Consider the following 20,077-nt stretch of genomic DNA (forward strand, 5'->3'; position numbering starts at 1 on the left):
TACCTTTTTATATTCATACCACATTGTATACTATTGTGAATTTCTACCATTGTATTTTTAGAGTTGTACTGTATAAAATATTGTGTTTTTAGATGGGTACCATACCCATTTATACACAGACACACACATATATAGCATTTTATACTCAATATTTGTGTATATCATATCTCCCTATACATACGTATAACAGCCTAATATACATATGCATTCATCTATTGTCTATCTCAATATTTATCTATATTTTTATATTTCCTTACACTTAAGTACTGCATTTTACTTATTATTACTCACTGAGGCCTATTTTTGACTCTTGCTGCTGTAGTATTGCAAATGTCCCCATTGTGGGACTAATAAAGGATTATCTTATCTTATCTTATCTTATCTTATCTTATCTTAATATCTCCTTAATGCACAAGTACAGTTTTACATGCTTGTGTGATCATCCTGTGCCACTGCACTTTAAGTCCATTTTCAATGCAAACCAATATTTCTGTGTATATTATGTACATACTCTGTGTCTTATCTTTTTCCTAATTCATCCCTATAAAACTTTATTTATTTTATTATTATATTGAAGAAGGCTGGATCCGCTCAAACCAAAGTGGCAAACTGGCCTGACCCCAGCACCGTATCAGGGAAGATCTCTTAAGGCTCAGTCGGTGTTTTTGTGAGTAGAAGTTTATTATTTTTCACAACAGACACACGGGGGTTATCACATTGACCTGGAGTACTGACGAAGAAAACCTCCAAAACCCAGGAAAACACAAAGAATTGAAGAAAAAACACAAACACATAAGTAAACAGGTCGTTATAAAGAATAAATAATTCATACATGAGGATTATTCACGATCAGAGACAATCCTCGGATGACTCGACAGGATCTGCCTCACCTGAACCTGAGGCCTCATCCTGATCAGAGACCACGAGGCCTCCATATGTCCACTTTCAATCAATCAATAAATCATATTTATGTAACCCATACTCACAAATCACACTTTGACTCATTTAGAACAATCTGTACAAGGTGCAACATCCTCTGTCCTTGTATAATAATATAAGATAATAATTGCATAATCTACACTGGAAAACGTGTACTTAGGTATTTGTTCATTTAATGTTGTAAAATCTATAATCACCTTGTTGCATTTAGTGGTTCGCGTCCAGTTCCCATGAAACGCACATGCACATGTTTGACAGAGAGCGGGGGAACACTGTCTGCACACTGAACATCTGGATGGGGGCGCTGTGACAATAAATGCCCAGAGAGCGTGGCGCTATACATCTGACACAGGAGAATTATAGAGTTAATGGTATTTGGCATGACAGGGAGAGGGAGCGAGGAGCCGAGCCTGGATGCAGTCTCATCCTGTTTAGCATTCACCGTGCGCTGCGCCTGGAGGCCCCGGAGGGCTCACCTGCCCGGAGTCTAGACGCACCAGCACGGATCGAACCGCCGTCCGCCGGCCGCACGGTCCCGGGGAAGGAGAAGGAGGCAGAGGAGGAGGCTCCAGGAGCAGCGGCCCGAGGGAGAAGACACCCCGGTGAGCGGTGAGGGTGAGCGGGGTTGAGTGGGTGGACTCGGTGGGTGGGGCTCAGACGGTCGGGTCGGCTGGGGACGCTGCCTGTCTACCTGCAGCGGCTCAGACCTGTAATCCATTACTCCCCGATGTAATCTCATTACTCTCACTTCACCTTTATTACATTACTCGTTACCTTCTGCTCTGAATAATCCGTACATTATATTATATTTTTTACATAGATTACATTATATTATATTTTTACGTGCATTATTTATATTACATCGTGTTACAATACATTACATTCATTATATTACATTAGATACACATTTCATTTACATACATTACATTACATTTTGACATACATTAAATTATATTACGTTACATTACACATTACTTTACATTATGACACACAATACATAAGACAGTAAATAGCATTCCTGCTCTGTTGTCTGTAGATTAGTTACATTACATTTTTTACATACATTACTTTACATTTTGATATACATTACATTTGACATAAATTATTTTAAAAATAGAAAGTTTTGTAAGCAGTGTTCGCTGACAAGTGCGTGAGGTGCAGTTGTGGTAGAAGTGGTGAGACAGTCTGTCCACCTGTGTGTGTGTGTGTGTGTGTGTGTCTGTGTGTCTGTCTGTCTGTCTGTCTGTCTGTGTGATCGGTAGCTCTGTGATCTGTCTGCAGCTCCTGGGAGAGTGCAAATAAAAAACCTCCTCCTCCTCCTCCTCGATGGCTCTGCGCTCTCCCTCCTCGCCTGCATGTGTGCGTGCGTGCCCGCGTCCAGTGTGTGTATGAGTCGGTGTTTGTGCTCCGGCTGCTGGTTCCCGGTGCACGGTCACAATGAATGGCTGCCTGTGAGCGGAGGGAGACGCTAGACCCGCTCTCACTTCTTCTTCTTCTCCTCCTTCTCCGGCGGCTGCTCCTCCATTGAACCACTTTCCAGCGGATTACGCACAGCCCACGGAGGGGTGAGTAAAGAGCGCGGCCGGTCACTGAGGACATCGGCCCGGGCTCGGGTTCGGGCTCCGGGTCGGTGGAGCTGAGGGTGCCGGGGGGGGGGTGCCGTCTTGAATCGGGGTTTCGAGTGGAGGGCTGCGGCGGTGCGTTGAAGTGTGCGTGCGGGTGGAAGCGGTTGTTTTTTTCTGGTTCTTTTTAAAGGGGACGGAGGTGGTAAAGTTCTGGTAGCCGCTGTGGGGGATGGGCTCACGGGGACAGACCAAACTTTAACCACTTCACCGGCTCCACTCACCGCGGGCTGTCCCCTCCTCCCCCCCCCACCTCGATGAGTCCTCCTCCTCCTCCCGCATTCCTCAACTCTCCCCCCCCCCCCCCCCCCCATAAAACTACTTTTTTATTTCGATCCAGGCAGTTTCCCCAACTACCGAACAAACCGTGTTTTTTAAAAAAAAAGCACAAGTCCCGGGTTGTTCCCATCGGTACATGTCGGTAAACGGGTTACGGTTTCACAGCCGGCCCCCTGCTCTCCTCTCCCCTCCTCTCCTCCTCGCCATGCCGGATCCATCCGTCTGTCTCGCCCACAGTTGCAGCGCATTTGTGTCCCGGGATGACCTGTTGATGTCGGCTAAAGATGGAGTGCCTGGATCCGCTGTAGACCCTCCTCTCCGCTCCGGTAAAAAAAATAAATAATTACCCACGATCCCACCTCGGCCTGTGCGGCTTCGTTTTTAATTTATTTTTGGTTGATTTTATTAAATAATTTATTCGCCAGCGACATTTTGGAGGAAGGCGGGCGGGCGGGGGGGGGGGGCAACGCGTGTCTGTCCCGTGTCGGTGGCTGCCGCTCGGCCGCAGGAGGAGGAGGGAAGTCGGGGTCTACGCGGACGTCGCACCGCGCTGGCACGGAGCGAGCGGATCCGGGGAGACGGGGGGAGGCGGCGGCGCTAAACTGCTGAATATTTTATCCCCCTCCGACTATTTTTGTGGCGGGTTTCGTGCCCCCGGTTCCTCGGACGATGAACGCGTGTGTGCTGCGGGCTGCTGGGGGGTTAAACCGGGTCTCTCGCATCAGATAGAGCAGCTCCCTCTCCTTCCCCTCCCTCCCTCCCTCCCTCCCTCCGCTGAACGCACGCACGCACCGGCCCGGGCCAACCGAGGACTCCCAAAAATCCTACCGGGCATCGAGGCTGGCACACGGCGGGGCACCGAGAGCTCCCTTGCCCGCTCTGCCTGCCCCTGCCGCCCCGCTGCTGCCGCCGCTGGTGGCGGGCTCCTCTCCTCCTCGGGGCCGCTTCCCAGACGAAGCGGTGTTTAATTAATCTTTAAAGAATAAACGCATCGTTATTTTGAACTTGGAGCTCCGGTGGTGCTCAGGGGAGGCTACACCATAGCCACATTTTGGGCTCCTCTGTGCCCACGAGTGTCGGTGAACATCGGCGGTTTTTAGCCTTAAATGCCCTTTGACCTGAGAGTTGCCCGGCGCTGGAGCCCAGCACAGGTGATATAAAGGTGTGTTTACGACTCATTTCTGCTGAGGAGGTGTTTTCCACTGTGTTAGCCTTAGCTTTAGCCTGCTACTTGCTAACAGGCCACCTTTTAACCTCCCTAAACCAGGAAACTGAATCTGATCAGGGTTGTGATTGATGGGTGCTGAAGTTCACAAGCTCCTGTTGACACCCATTCCAATAATTGTCGTATTGATTATTTGTGCACAAGCTGACTGCGGCGATCAAGCCACTTTTCCTCGGGGGTATTTTACCCAGAGCCTGTGGTTAGTCTGCGTAAAATAACCCAAAGTTTGTGGGTGAATCTAATTGTCTAAGTTGTCGAAGACCCTCAGAGAGAGACACACACACCGTGAAGCTGGAGTCAAAGCACATAATGGGGCACATGGGGACTGAAGGGCAAAGGTCAAGTGGTGTGAATTAACCCAGCCTTTATGTTTCCTGGAAGTTGTTGTGACCCCGCTGACCTTTGAGGAGGAAGAGGTCGCCTGCAGGACGTCCACGCGTGACACGACGCCGCTCAGCAGTGTGTTCAAGTCAAGTCAGGCTTCATTGATCCTGAGGGAAATGTAGACATCCTCACAAAACAGTCAAACAGGAGCACAAGAACAATAAAAGGTCAAAGTGAGTCTAGAATAAGTTCAGTGCAGCGAGAGTCCAGCCACCAGAACTACTACAGAGCTGTCCCTGTAAAGAAGTATCTGCTAATGGAGATATTATATTTTAGGTGGTTGAAAGACACAAGTTAAAGAGGCTGAGTGTTCAAGCCAAATATAAATACAGATTTAAAGATGAATAACTGAAGCTATACAAAGTTGTGAAGTCCTTAGATAAAATTTTATTTGTGTAGCCCATATTCATAAATCACAATTTGTCTCAGAGATCTCAACAAGGTGCGACATCCTCTGTTCTTAACCCTCAAGAGTAAAACTACCAAAATAACCCTATTTACAGGGGGAAACCCGTAGAAACCCTGGTCGCATGTTAGGATCCCTCTCCCAGGACAGACAGAAGTACAATAGATGCTGCGTGTAACTGAACACGTCAACAAAATAAGTGTGTATATACAACATTGATTAGAAGAAACGGTTTGTGACACAATGGGGAAAGTGTGTCAAAGTGTAAAGTATTTGTACTCCTTGCACGGGAGGAGGAAGTTGACCTTGAAGCGACCCAAGTACGCCCAGGGTGAATATCTACGAAGGAGTATTAGGTTCCACGTAGAAAAATATTACCAGAAAAAGGTCATGATTTTGGGCTGCGTGTCGTATTGGAGAGGGAACATCCGGAGATCCGCCCGTCGCCCGCGTCAAAATGAGGAATGTGGAGCATCACGTTTAGTTATTCGTAAGTGTAGGTCTCTTTAACGTAATTCGTCTTTTGTCTCTTCAGCGCCTCATTATCGTCAGTGTCAGGACTTTAAAAAGATTGTGCAGGAAACCGAGTCTAATCTGCAGACGTGAAGGAAGTTGTCTCTTTAGTGGGGGAGGACGTGGTCGACCTCGTCTCGTGATATTCAAAGAGATTTTTATCAATAAACAATGACATTGGTTAAAGATTTTTGGATCTAGCGTGAGTGGAACTCCGGCGTGCACAGGTCCTGCTTGCTGCTTATTTCCTAAAAAAAACGAAATCTTGTTTTTCTTTTTCATTTATTCTCGTAAAATTACACGTTTCAACGGTATTCTCATAATAATTACAACATGTAAGACTTGGATGTACTAGCTCGGCTACATACTTTAATGTTTATCTACTTTCCACTGTCCGTTGTATGTGGTTATTTTGGGCCGATCTTCTTCACATCATGCTCCGTCTTAGCAGCTGCCTGCTTATTATTCATGTGATTGCTCACATGTTCACACCTGGAAACAATCAGGGGCCTCCACCATCGGGGCCGAGAAGCTCCACCGGGACACTTGTCGGTTCAATTTCTCGCTTGGAGCCACGGGAAGTGCAGGTGTTGGAGAGCGGACAGCGTGCATCATGCATTTTTAGTGCCTTTTTATTTCCCCCAGCCAGTGGCACAGGTCAAACCCAGCACCAGTATCACCGAGGTGATGAGATAATGTCACTGAGATCTCAATGCACTAATTAAAGGAGAAGTGATGCAGGTCAACAAATCCTGGATATGGCCCAAATGCACTTCAGTTAAATTATAATTACATTAATGTGATGTATATTGATTTGTTTACATCGACACAAACTGTTAAGGCACAATAATGTGTCAAGGTACAGTGGCAATCAAACACTGACTTAGTTATGTCAGAACATTATTGATTTTAACAAAATAAGTTGGAGAAAACTGGTCAGTAATTGATGCAGCTCAGGTGCTTAATGTGTTTTGATGTGATGGGAATGTTACTCAGATCACATTAACTGTCCTCAGTGCGAAAAACTGATCTTACTTGTTTTTATACAGAATGCTCTGCTGATCATTATCATTTTAATGGTTTATTATTTGCACGATTAATATTTCATTGATTTTTTTTTTTTTTTTTTTTTTTATCCATCTAAAAATGCATCGGTCAAATAGTCCAGAATTTTCAACATTCAAAACTAAAATGAAAACACTTGTAATGAAATGTGTAGCACTGGTGTCGTAAACGCACCTGCTTTATTGCCTCTATTAGCCCAGTGCAGCAAATTAGAAAGATTAATTAATTGCTATCAGCTTAAAAATTAATTTCAATGAAATTTTAATGGCCCCCTATTCTCAGAGCTGCCCTTACGTGGGCGTAAGGCAGGAGCTCAGGACTCTTTTTTTACTTCTGCCAAGGAAGTTATGTTTTCATATGCTTCTGTTATTTAGCAAGATTATTCAGAAACTGCTGGATGGATTTTAAGCAGATTTAGTAGAAGGATGCTGTCAGGGAATAACCCAATAATTGTTTGTGCTCATCTGGGAATTGTTTTCCCACTTTATTTAAATTTCGAGAGATGGTGTTTTTTGTGAATTTCTAAAGAAATAATGAAGAGATGATGAGAAATATTTGGCATGTTTACTGGTATCTATGAGTGGGTGTAATTTTGGCTGGATTGAATTTAAAGTGACTGTTGGCGGAAGAATTTGCTCTGAGTGCGATTCTAGTTTCACTTAAATTTTTCACTTGCCTAGGTTTGCGTAGCACGGTAACACCCTCACATCTGGAAGCTTCCCATTAAAACCACTGTCCTTTTTATTGTTGGCCCAGGATCAGCTCCACCTTTTGGAGACTTTTACTCTTGTTGGTGATGTTAACACCAGGAGTTTTTTGGTGAAGTTTAAATTTACTTACTTGGTTAACCTAAGTTTCCCAGCTTCGAACAAAGTGGGTGTTTTTTTTTTTTTTTTTTGTGCTGCGTTCTGAATGTGAGGTTTTGCAATAAGAGGCATTTTCATGATGTGTCATGCCTGGCTGTTCAGACAACCTTAAAGCTGTCACCACCTCCCACAGATCAACACAGGTTCAAGGTTTGCTGCACGGCTCAGAGCTTTGTGGAAGTGGAGGAATCCGCATTGCTTACCTCATCTCCTGCTCAATGTTGAATTGAAATGGTGGCAAATAGAAAAGATCTTAACGGTAAATGGGAAAAAAAGAAATTAAAACTTGGTCAAGTTTACATTTGTCTTGTTAAACACAGGAAATGTGTCAGGTTCTAGAAATAAGACATTTGTCACCCGAATTCTTCTCGTAGCAGCAGAAATAAAGTTTAAAAAAAAATTTGTTTTATAAGTTGTACTGCCGGTTGTGCTGTTGGTGGATTGTTTGTTGTTTCCAGCTGTAGAGTTAGACATCAATGTGCCATCTGCTAACATTGAGGAGGCTGTGTTTATGACCTTTACCGCAAACAGCCACCAGGGGGTGATAGAGATGTTTTGGTTTGAAGCCGACAGTTTGCGTTCATACGCGGCTGTGGTCGGAGACAATGTTGTTGGCCGGTCGGTGTGTTACGATGATTTTAGTAGTCGGGCACATTGAGCATTCGGAAACTTATCAGTTCTTCGAGCAAAGTCGTAAAAAGAAGCAGAAGCTGACACGAAATAAAGGATTGGAAATGAAAATAGTCATTTGTGGCCTGAGCGAAGCAGCAGTGAAGCAGCGTACTGAATATACAGCAACATTACAATTCCATTTTTCTTTAATCGTAGACCAAAGCTTGGACAAATGAATGAATAATCTCTTTAACACAAACATAAGTTTGTGGGCACGAGGCCGAGGGCAGCTGTTCATTTATATAAACAGAATTTTGCAAAAAAAAAAAAAGGCCTCTTAAGCACAAGCCGTGAGTTTGTCATGACCCGAGCAGCGAGTTCTAGACATTTTCCATACTTCAAGAGACATCTCATCAATGTTTCTTCTTATTATCATAAAGTCGGCCTCATTTCCCCACTGGGGTCAAGCAGACAATATAAAGTTGGTCTGAAGTTTTTGTCTTCAGGGTTGAGTTGTGTGTCAGATCAAAGTTGTGAAAAGATGGTGAGATTTCTGCTGCTGTGACCCCTCTGTGACCTCTGGGCTTCTGCTGCAGCGTTCATGAGGAGAACCTGAGGTGATGTAGCATTCCGGCGCTGTTTAGGTTACTAGGTCTCGTCTGCGAGTGTTTCTCCCAGCGGAGCAGCGAAGCTAATCACCATAATATTGTTCTCTGGTAGTGGTTTGTTTTGGGTCGCAGCCAGCAGAGGAGCCCGGCATCATCTACTCCGACCAGCTACTGTCCAACGGATGCTGAACGTTTCTACATCATCCGTCACGAGGATCATGATCTTGAATGTATTTGTTCAGCAGCGTAGTCGTGACTGTTCTCATCTGTTTACTTCTGCTCCATCACACTTGGCATTAGAGGATTTATATCCTGCATATTGTTCGTGCATTATCACAGATAAAGGGTCCACAGGACGGAGACGCTCCCATTCCTGAGACAAAGATGTGTTTAGAGGGATGTGTATATGTCCTTTTGTTTATTTTTATTGTCACGAATTTGACAGCTCCCCCACTTTTCTCATCTCGGGCTTCCTTGTTGGAATCGTGACGAGGACGAGTGGAATAGACGAGTTATGTAAGCGACTGTGTTTTGACTGAGAGGAAATAACAAAGTAGGCCAAAAACCACAAAACAGTTTATTAACTGTGAATTAGATGTAATGAAACAAGGTTTTGAAAAAAAGAGAGACGGCTTATATAACTGTCGCTGGTGGCCCCGAAATTCTCTTTCATTCGAAGTTCATTTGGAGTTTAGAATTAAAGTTGTTTACCAAATACTTAATCCATTAATCATCATACACTTTACTTAGCCTGTTCCTTTATTTTAAGTCTCTTTCCTCCCTCCTCGTCTCGATCTCGTCTCCATTTTCGAAAACAGCTTCTCGACCTTCTTTTATCCTTGTCTCATCACTCGCTGGTAACCGTGTTTCCTCCTCTCCTGCTCGGCTGCCTAATTTTGTCCTCACCTCCGCATCACCCCTCCAGTGTCTCTCTGTTCACCCACGTTCTCCCCCCTCCTCACCTTCCTTTCATTCCTCTATTATGTCCCTGCCTTCTTTCCCTCAGATCTCCTTCCTCCCTCCATCCTTCTGCCCCATCCAGTCCTCTGTCAAGTCTAACTTCTACTTCTCTGTTTTCCTGTAGACCCTGTGGTGCTGGGCAGAGCGTTATGGCTCAGACGCTGCAGATGGCGATCCCTAACTTTGGCAACAACGTCCTGGAGTGTTTGAACGAACAGCGGCTGCAGGGCCTATACTGTGATGTCTCTGTGGTCGTCAAGGGACACGCCTTCAAGGTCAGAAGGTTTTTTTTTTATTACTGTTTTCTATTCTGTGCTCAGACTCTGTATTTTACTGTGAAGCAGTGTGACCACAGTCCTTATAACTGCACCAGTTATTCTGTGATGGTTATTTTTCTAAAGAACTAAAAAAATAAAACTTTCCTGGGACATTGGCCTGTTGGTCATTTTACCTGCTGATGCCAGGTTCAGGCTACATGAATTTTAAAGTCGTCTGCGCCGTTCTCGCAACACGACTTGCTGCCCTGTGTTCCGTTTAAACCACCGTCACCTCATCCTGCGCTCTGATTCGCTGCAGTTATCGTAGATTTGTTTTAACGCGACTGTCGATTGAACGCAGATTTGGCTCCGATCTGGGGCTTTTGACGGCGAGTGGAAAATTTGGCTAAAAATCAATTAGTGTGAACTGTGCATAAGTAATGATCATATTGTCATCTCAATAATTAAACCTGATCTAAACTGCTACACCATTACCTTGAAAGCTTAAAGCTCGAAGCAGACGTGTCTTGAAAGCTAAATAATATTTAGAATAAATGTGTGAAAATCTCAGTTGTAGCAAAAATAAAGAAAAGTAAGTAATAAAAGATAGGAAAATAATGATAATTACAAATGTACAAAACAGTATCAAATGTGTATTGCAAAATAAATGTAGAATAATAAGAATACTTGTGCATACTACTCATTATTAAGACATAAATATGTAATAACCATAAAAAAAAGATGATAAACGTCTTGTAATATCTGTGGACATGCTTTGTGTGTGTTATATTTTGATTGATTGTTGGTCCGTCCTGTAGCAGTGACTCTGACGGCCACAGTAAAGTGTAATTAGTTCCACAGTGAAGATATCGACAAGATTTTGCTCAGAATCAATCGGTGAGACGGGGAAATATGGCCCAGGTGAAAAACAACCAGAGTTGTGCATTAAATGATTTCTAATAGATTTCCTGAGCTCCATTTGGCCACCTCTCTCACTGGAGGCATAAATCTTGGATTTGTTCGATACACTTCACTTTGTAAGGCCAAGGCCAAGAACTTGTCGTATTTCATATGAGGAAATGATTCCTTTACAGATTGGTACAGTTTGTGTTGTGGTCAGTATTTCAAAAATAGATTATCTGTTTTAATGCGAGTTGGAAAAAACTCTAGTAAAGTGAGATTACTGTAATCATTTGTCAGCCAGATGAGATGAAGCCAATTTTCCTGTTTACCTTTTACACCCTGATAACTGGAGCCCAACCATTGGCTGTATATATAAATGGTCGTAGACAGCAGGTCCGCCACATGAAGCTAATGCCGAAGAGCCTGATGTGTGTTCTCTGACCACCGGAGTCTGACTGCTGGTTTTGAAGAAGTCAGTTTCTATAGAAGAGAAAATGACTCGACTTCTCCCTTGATTTATAACGCCAGTAAACACTTTCATAAGGAGTTTATGGTCTCAATCTCTAGCGTCAAGTCTTCTTCAATATAGCATGATGTTCAGTTTGTAAATTATGGTCCCGTTCAGAGTCCAATAAACCATAAAGCACCACCTGCTCCTTCTGGTTTCAAAAAACCAGATGGCGCTGGACTAAATGTCAAAGTCGAGGCTTCAGACGGCAGCTCACACACTGGGTGACGTCACGGTGGGTTCGTACTTTATCTTGACCGATTTATTGTTTGGTTGATAAAAATCGGCCGATATGAGCCGTTCACAGACGAATCAAATCTGCATCTATGTTTGGCTGGAAGATGACTTTTATTTTACTGAATAAAAAATGCAGAAAAGATGTTTGTTTTACAAAAAGTCCAAGTTTACCAAGTTTTTTAAAGTTGCTGTTTCTTTTTATTTATAATAACAATAAAATATCAAACATCACTTACATTTATTTGTCGTGAGGGTTTGAGAACAACATCTTAGCAATCATTGTCAAATTCTAATATATATTTATCCCGTCCCATAAATCCATATCAGTCGAGCTCCACTCATGACTTACCTTTTCCTGCTGCTTACCCCTCAGGCCCACCGTGCGGTTCTGGCCGCCAGCAGCTCCTACTTCAGGGATCTGTTCAACGCTGGTGGTAAGAGCTCGGTGGTGGAGCTGCCCCCGGCAGTGCAGCCGCAGAGCTTCCAGCAGATCCTGGCCTTCTGCTACACAGGACGCCTCAGCATGAACGTTGGAGACCAGTTCCTGCTCATGTACACCGCCGGCTTCCTCCAGATCCAACAGATCATGGAGAAAGGCACAGAGTTCTTCCTCAAGGTAACCTGTGAATGAAGCTTTAATATACATTGATCTAAGACTTTATTAGATGAATCCAGATGTGGAACGATTGGTAAAGACATGAGTTCATTGGAATTTTACATAACCAGTTTCTTTACGTATTTATAATCCTGCAAAGTGTAATCATGGAGTTAAAATATCTTAGACATGAGTATCATCACATTACGTTTTTGAGCTACCTCCCTGGCACCTGTTGTGTGTGGCATTATGCATGGTGTGATTTCACTGAGGGGTTATCTGTGTTTGTAGATCTGATTAGATTCGGAGTGCCTCGCTGCATAAATCTGCATATTAACGCGGAAAACTGATTTCCTTGAATGTACACTTTGAAACGGCCAGACACAGAGTAGATACGAGAAGAAAACCTGGCACAGCCACGGTGTGGAGTGTCTCCCCTGCTGGTGCCGGTGTCCACTCAGCACAACGCCGGTAGTTTCTGCTTTAGTTGTGAGCGTTTCCAGGAAGAGCGTTCAGTTCTCAGCAGAACTGGAGAAACACCTGAAACTGGAGCTGAGCGCAGAACAGCAGCCAACAGAAACAAGCTGAGCTCAGGGATGATGTCACAGCAGCTGGTTGTGCCAAATCATGTTGAAGCAGCCAATTGGAAAAGTCAACTCTCAATCACATTAAATTTTTTCTACTCCATCTACTGCTTTTTTTTTTTTTTTTTCAAGCGACCAAGGAATTTGGGCAACTTGAGTAGATGACCCCCTGGTGGTCGGCTGCATTATAGGTCAAAAAACGTCCTCCTCCACGTTAGTATATTTTTGGACGTGGACCAAACTCGAGTCAAAGTACACGTTAAATTATTTTTTTTCTTGGTTTCTGTCATTGTGGTTTGTTCATATCACACTAATGTATGTTCAAGTTTTCATGTTGCTAATAAGTTTGGTTTTAATAAGTTATTTTAATGATCTAAAATGGGGTGAAAGGTCGTGATTGACAGCTGAGACTGCTATTGGTCAATCTGATGGACTGTGGGAGGAAGTGGGGACACGTCGTCCATCTTTATTTACGACACATTTCAGTCTATACCAGAAACGTGTTAACTCTACTTAGGAAGTGTAGTCATGACCTTTTATCTTATCACCCGTCTCCAGGTCTCATCTCCAAGCTGTGACTCCCAGGGTCTCCACACTGAGGAGACCCCGCCCTCTGAGCCTCAGAGCCCTGTCACTCAAACAGTGGGAGGGGGTGGAGGCGGTGTTGTCGCCACGGCCACAGGGAGGCCCTCCTCATGTCTTACACCCCTTCCCCTGGTGTCCAAGGTAAAGACAGAACAGACGTCGACCACTCCTCAGACCACCCCCCACCCGCAGCAGGTACACTCCTCGCTTGGTTGCACTTATTAACACCCTCTTTGGTGTTTGGTGTAAATCACTGACGGCATTTGAAGAAGGGAATCCTGAGGAGGCGTTTCTTTGAGTTGGACGTTTGAGGCTTTGAGAGACTTTCAGGGAGAGCTATAATAAAATCACTTCCTTTTAACAGTGACTGAAAAGCTTTTGAACGAATCATAACCTGAAAGTCTTTTTCTGAAATATACCACAGAATAAAGTGACATAAATTATGATGGAGGTCACCATTTACATTGTTTACAGTCAACCACTTTATATAGGCTTTCAGTGGAGGTGGCAGTTAGAGCCTTAATACAGAGATAAGTGTGGTTTGTTTGTGTTTTCATCGTCCATATTAATGAGCGCTCGGGTGTTAAAGTAAAATAAAACCTCTTATTGTCACATGACGGTGACTTCATTCAAACACCAGATGGTCTTTTCATGTGTTTCAGTTTTTTAAAATTTCTTTTTTAAAAGAAAGGTGATTCAAAATCTGGTAAACTAAAGAAATGGACTGTGTCCCACCAGAAAGTTTAACTTTGCAACATCGGGCATTTCTCAACACGTTTTATTCGCAGATAGTCTGTTTGATGTATGTGTCTTTTTATCGTTTATCGGTGGAAACGATCAAATATGATATTTGTTTTTAAAGCCCCACTCCAACAGCTTATTTCACCTCTTAAAACTATTTTGTATAAAATGACATATTCAAAAGTTCTTTTGAAAAAAATTCCCCAGTGGCCTCAAAATGTTCTTAAATGTAAATCTACACATTCCTCAATTAAGGACGAAGATTTAGAAATATGGCAATATGGCCCCGCCCCTGCTCCCAGTCTCTCCACCCTCACAGCGCCACCTGCTGTTGAGGAGGCTTTTCCAGCCCCTGAAGCCCATCGACAAGTTGACAGGATTGGTTCATTAGGTTTGTGACATCACAAACCCTGGCTGTCGAAAGCTGTTTTTTCAGACTGGCATTTGTTTACTTCAGTGTTACGGTGGGAACATTCATCCATGGCACTAGATGTTTAATTCACACAAAATGTTTTTTATCATATAAATGGCATAAGGACTTGGAAGGGGACTTTAAGAACAAGACCAGCTCTACTTCGGTTGGTTAATGTTGTCGGTTGTTTTGTGGCGTTCCAGTCAGGTGATGGTTACTAACGGGTAATTCTCTCCTCCTTAGCAGGAGGGCTCCCCCTACTCGGTGGTCTGCACCCCCGTGGCCAAGCGGCTGTGGGAAGGGGGCAACCGTGATGGGGGCGGAGGGTCTGGAGGGGGTGGCGGAGGCGGAATGAGGAAGGCTGCACGCTATTCTTCCTCCTCTTCCTCCTCCTCCTCTTCTAACAACACTACCCAGGATGCCTCTGGTCGTGGACCTGCATCTGGCAACGCTGTGATGATGGGCGGCGGCACCACTTCAGTGGGAGGAGCCGGACTCAACAGCAACCATAACAACCATAACAACAATAACCACAACGGTGGAACCCCAGAGGGCACGAGCCCGGGCACGCTGAGCATGTACACCAGTGACTCGCCAATCAGTTACCACGACGACGAGGAAGAGGACGACGTGGCGGATGAGAGCGCCGAAGAGCAGTACAGACAGATCTGCAACATGTACACCATGTACAGCATGCTGAATGCCGGAGCAGCGGGTAAGCTCTGAATACAAAGTGTGCGAGTTCACCTCAAGGTCTCTGTGATTTCATGTAAATCTGGAAGTTTCTGTCTCATCTCCGCCAAGTCTCGCTGTCGTGTTGTTGGTCCAAACTTCTCAGATGTGGAGGAGAATGAAATGTTGAAAACATGGAAAACGCTTAAAGATGTAGATTCTGCTTCTCATCGTTCAAACAGTATATCGTAGGAGGGGAAGTCTGCAGCTGCTTCCTCTTCTTCTTTTTCTTCTATTGTCCGAACTTTCCAAACAAGTGTTTTCACACTTCAGACGAATTCAGTGGTCGAAGGACTTTTAGTCAAAAAGGTCTGGGGGGGGAAACATCTCCGCTGACCTGAAACTGAATTATCAGAGTTTGACCTCATGTTGTCTTTTCCACTGCATAACAACAAGTTGGGAAAATACACAGCAAAGGAATTTAATGCATGAATGGAGGCGGCTGAGGCAAAGTGCAGTGTAAATGTTGGAATCCATGAAACACACTTAGAACTGAACCAACTCACTTTAGAACCTGGCTACATGCCTTTCATGACACAGAGCTTAGCAATTATTTCTGTTAGTAATTTTATCATCAACATGTGGATTCATGAAAGATTTAATTTGAAATCTAAAATGTGCTAATTGAAACTGTCCGGATTTCTCCCAGAACACGATCTCAGTCATAATAATTGGAACCTCTGTGAAAAGCCATTGATATAACAGCTGGGTATCAAACATGGAACATAAATAAAGATGGACGATGCACGTCCACTTCCCACTGTACAAATATTAATGTAAATTATTTAAGATTTGGGTGCTGCCCTCGTGCTGGAGCCAGCCACCAGGGGGAGATCCAGATGATTTGGCTTCACCTTTGGGAGCTGTCATGTCGTCCATCTTTTATTTACAATTTACAACATCAAAGCTCATCTCATTGTTTTTTCCCTCCTCAGTGGTCGGGGAGAGGGTGGAGGCTCTGCCGGACCTGGCCCCAGACTCGGGCGGCGGGCGGGGAGGCAGGGGGGCACGTTCTCGGCAGGACCTGGCTTCGCTGCCCGCCGAGCTCATCAGCCAGATCGGCAACCGCTGCCACCCGAAGCTGTACGAGGAGGGCGACCCGGCCGAGAAGCTGGAGCTGGTGAGCGGCACGTCCGTGTTCATCTCCCGTGCCCAGCTCATGAACTGCCACGTCAGCGCCGGCACCCGCCACAAAGTGTTGCTCAGACGCCTGCTGGCGGCGTTCTTTGACAGGTCAGTGTCCGACACGTTTGGCCGGTGATGGGGTTGGAACCAGAGCAGCAGGAATGAAACCCAAGCTGCTATAAGGAATTTATTTTCAGTAGTGACATTTAAAGCACAAAACTCTTCCTCAGACTTCTAATGAATACAGTCGCCATCTTAACTTGGGTTGATTTTAGCCTTGTACACAATTTATATACATTCATTTGGATACATGTGTATTGCTGATAATTATATTAACACGTGATGATTAAACAAACACTCAAATGTACTTTAGTAGCTAAATAACCCACATTGAAAGTTTACTTTCACGTTGATGGTTGTGTTTTTTGTCTCTTGCTCAGGAGCACTCTGGCAAACAGCTGTGGAACAGGTATCCGCTCTTCAACCAACGACCCGAGTCGTAAACCCCTGGACAACCGAGTTCTGCACGCTGTCAAATGTGAGTCATACAGACACATGTAAACACTTATTTAAGACTCCTTGCAGTGGTTTTGCTGTTTGTGTGTTTTTAACCTCATCTCTCTCTCTCTCTTTCCACCTCTCTCGCTTCCTGCAGTTTACTGCCAGAACTTTGCGCCGAGCTTCAAGGAGAGCGAGATGAATGCCATCGCGGCCGACATGTGCACCAACGCTCGTCGCGTCGTCCGCAAGAGCTGGATCCCCAAGCTTAAACTGCTGATGGCCGACAGTGACGCCTACTCCGCCTTCCTGGCCGACAGCGTGAAGATGGAGGCTGATGGGCTGGGGGCGGAGCAAGGATTTGACCCTGCCTCCCTGGAGGCTGTGGCAGCGGCGGCGGCGGCAGCAGCCGCCAACAGTCACGAATCGGGAGGTGGAGCCACGACAGCAGACGCCCTCCATGGGGCGGTAGGAGATGGCAGCAATTTGTTTTGAGTGAGTGAACGGACAGATAGATGAAAGGACAGATTGATGGGGGGGGGGGGATGGGATTTCTCTGGGGGCGATGAGTAGAGAACGGTGGCCTCCCTGAGGCCGTGACGACAGTTGTCAGTCCTCACTGAGCCGCCATTTGTTTGGGGACATGTCTCTACTTTTACTCTTTTGGTCATTTTGTTCTGCTTTCCCTCTTTTGTTTGTCCTCATTTCCATCTTTCTCCAACCCTGAACGCCTCATTTCGGGTTGTTCCTCCTTCCTGTTCTGGTGGAGAGAGATAGAAAGACAACAGAGAAAGAAAGGTGGCAGAGGGAAGACACCCCCCCCCCCCAGCTCCTCATCCCTCTGCAACCTTTCCAGACCTGATAGTTTAAGCCTTTATTTTTTTATGTGTTAAAGTGTGTACTGTCACTGAGGCCATTTTTCTTACCATAATCAATCAGACATTCCCTGGGGCGGGGGGGGGGGGGGCGAACCCTGTGTTCCAGTGACGTTTCCTTTTCCGAACTCCAGTAACACTGTTGTTTTTGATAATGAATGTATGCGTGGCGAAGCGTCGAGAGTTAGTGGAGGCAGAGAGAGATTGTACAGAGCCCAGTTCTATTATTGTTTTGCTTTATTTCATGTGGACGCCCAGATGGAAGCGTGGGGTCGACGAGGTCAGGGGTTGAAATTAATATTAATATGTATATTGGCATGGTTTATGATCCCCCCCCCCCGCCCCCCACACCTCACCAACCCTGCTCCATAACTCCTGCTGGGCATGCTGGGAAACTAAATGACCAGCCGCTGGAGAAATACTGCTGAATTCCGAGCGGCAGCATTTTTAGCTGCTGGCAATTTGTCGGCCATTTTTGGTGGCAGATAAAAAAAAAGAGAACTAAGATTTGCGTGACTAAAACTTTTTACCACCTAATCTCCTTTTATTTTTTGACCCTTAAAGAAAAAGATAATTTCAGTTTGTTTACTTCTACTGTTAAAGTTCCTTATGTGTGAGTTTTGCCAAGGCTCCTTGTTACTGATGATTGTCAAAGAGTTTGCACTGTGTTATTTCCTGCGATACGAGTACAATCGAACTATGTTTTTGTACGTTAAAAGAAAGAAGAGGGGTGGTTTTATTTAAAAAATGAAAAAGACGAAAAAATACGAGCTAAAATCCAATTATGTCTGTTCATCACCCGTTTTTATTTTTAAAAATCTGAAGGAAAGTCAAGAAATATCCAAAAGCAAGTTTCCTGCCTGTGAGCTTAGGAACGAGAAGTGTCCGTTTGTGTGTGTGTGTGTGTGTTTGTGTGTGTATGTGGATACAGTGGCAATGTTCTTTTGTTTTCAACTCGTGTTTAAATTGTTTTCCCTCTGATAAATTCACAGCCGTGCCTGTTAGCAGCACGAGCTTCCTCAGGCTCGCTGCCTGGACGTGTGCTCGTCTGGCACGGACAAAGGTGCTAATTCAAGCATTGGTACATGGCAAGAAACGCGGCTCTGCGTGCGCGTGTGTGTAGGTGTGTGTTTGAGCGGCCACACAGTTTGTTTGTGAGCTGGAATACAGAGAGTGAGAGGGAAGGAGGCCAGACGGCGTGTTTTCACACACGCTTCGTTGATTCATTCACCCACCACGATGGCGAGCGCACACACACGCTAATATGCATTTGGGCGCTGTCAGCTGCATCAGCTACAGTACACCAGAGCATTGTGGGAAGAAAAGGGGGAGTTGCACCGAAGCAGAGCCGAGTGGCCGTCGCTCATCACATGTTGTACGCATGCAGCTAAGGTTTAGCAGTAGAGATGATGGAGAAGATAAAGATTCACTGCATTTCCTGAAGGTTCGGTTTGTTGGGTTTGAGTTTCCCGGCTTAATATGAGGTGTTTAGAATATTAAGAGAAAGAAATAATGGAAACAAACCTGAAAGTCATTGCAGATCATATCTGCTTTTGATTGTTGCGTAGCTGAACGACAGAACTACATCTTTTCTCTTCAGGCCGGCGTTTTGCTTTTGTTCAGTTTGAGGTTGACCTTCGGGCTCCAGGTGAACTTTTTCAATTGTTCGGTCGTGAACAGCTTTGCAGTGTTTCATACAGATATTCAAATCTTCCACAGAACAGATTTTATCATCAGTTGCTGCCCTTTCCTCCGAAAAATCAATCCCAGACCCAAACTAGGAATTGTTTGCCAATATATCCACATAATCTGTGGCAGATCCAAGTTTCAGTTCCTCTCGTCACTGAAGTGGACTTGATTAGTTTTAAATGCATCCAGGCCACAAAAGTCGGTTTGTCGTCTTACGCCCACTTTGGTTCTGTAAAAAAAAAACAACTACTGATGGCACAGAGTCAAAGAAAAGATACCCGACCATTTTAGATAACTGCACTCGTTGGTTATATTACTCTTTTATACTTTAATCGATTTCTTTTAACATACAATCACCTTTCCAGCGTGAAAAACATTATTTTCAAACATATCAATAGACCTTTTTGAAGTAACTACATTTTCTGGCGTTTATCTTTCACGTATGAAGACGCAGCCGGAGATTGTCCGGGTCCGACTCGTTCACAACAGCAGCAGCACATCCACATCAGCCCAGGCCCGTATCAACAACAGTTAGAATCTCTGTCATCTTTCGAAGTTGACGTCTTTGTCGGAGATATTTGTATTCTTCCAGTGTTCCGTCGACATTTGCGTTCTCGCATACAGCCGCTCAGCAAGAATTCTGGAAAATGTCCAGTGTTCACTGCCAGTCTGAAGTGGCACAAGAAGAAAAGTTTCCCTCTGGAGCCCGTAGTTGTCAAATCTGTCAAAACACCAGATCATAATTAGTGATTTCTTTGCTGTGGTGGATTTGGGACAAAGGTTGTCGTGTCCGTACGATCTCTGATTTCTCTCTTCTCACTGAAATCAGTCAAATGTGCCCTCGTGGGTCAAATAGG

General features: G+C 44.7%; 2 protein-coding genes across 11 annotated transcripts in view; both read left to right on the top strand.

Moving 5' to 3' along the window:
• Window positions 1-20,077, top strand: part of LOC117754516 (hemicentin-2-like) — a 541,775-nt gene that overhangs the window by 181,997 nt on the left and 339,701 nt on the right. The gene's annotated exons all lie outside the window — the stretch shown is intronic.
• nacc1b (nucleus accumbens associated 1, BEN and BTB (POZ) domain containing b) lies at window positions 1,330-18,923 on the top strand. 10 transcript variants are annotated; one of them, XM_034576179.1, is made up of 9 exons: window positions 1,330-1,554; window positions 9,604-9,754; window positions 11,758-12,000; window positions 13,122-13,343; window positions 14,545-15,016; window positions 15,969-16,266; window positions 16,599-16,696; window positions 16,814-17,208; window positions 17,244-18,923. In XM_034576179.1, exons 2-8 carry the CDS (start codon window positions 9,629-9,631, stop codon window positions 17,149-17,151), a joined length of 1,797 nt encoding a protein of 598 aa, XP_034432070.1. In that variant the 5' UTR covers window positions 1,330-1,554; window positions 9,604-9,628; the 3' UTR covers window positions 17,152-17,208; window positions 17,244-18,923. The 10 variants fall into 10 exon arrangements, with proteins under 10 accessions (XP_034432070.1, XP_034431828.1, XP_034431750.1 ...); XM_034575937.1 differs by having other exon boundaries at window positions 1,330-1,541; XM_034575859.1 differs by lacking the exon at window positions 1,330-1,554 and adding an exon at window positions 2,224-2,504.

Source organism: Hippoglossus hippoglossus, chromosome 1 (genome assembly GCF_009819705.1).
Source record: "Hippoglossus hippoglossus isolate fHipHip1 chromosome 1, fHipHip1.pri, whole genome shotgun sequence".
NCBI classification, from domain to species: Eukaryota; Metazoa; Chordata; class Actinopteri; order Pleuronectiformes; family Pleuronectidae; genus Hippoglossus; species Hippoglossus hippoglossus.

What these genes read in the sequence shown, in the direction of transcription:
- nacc1b (XM_034576179.1), top strand. Translation starts at nt 9,629, where the DNA reads ATGGCTCAGACGCTGCAGATGGCGATCCCTAACTTTGGCAACAACGTC. An exon ending in CCACCCCCCACCCGCAGCAG is followed by an intron (nt 13,344 to 14,544) that starts GTACACTCCTCG and finishes TCTCCTCCTTAG; the next exon opens with CAGGAGGGCTCCCCCTACTC. An exon ending in GCTGAATGCCGGAGCAGCGG is followed by an intron (nt 15,017 to 15,968) that starts GTAAGCTCTGAA and finishes TTCCCTCCTCAG; the next exon opens with TGGTCGGGGAGAGGGTGGAG.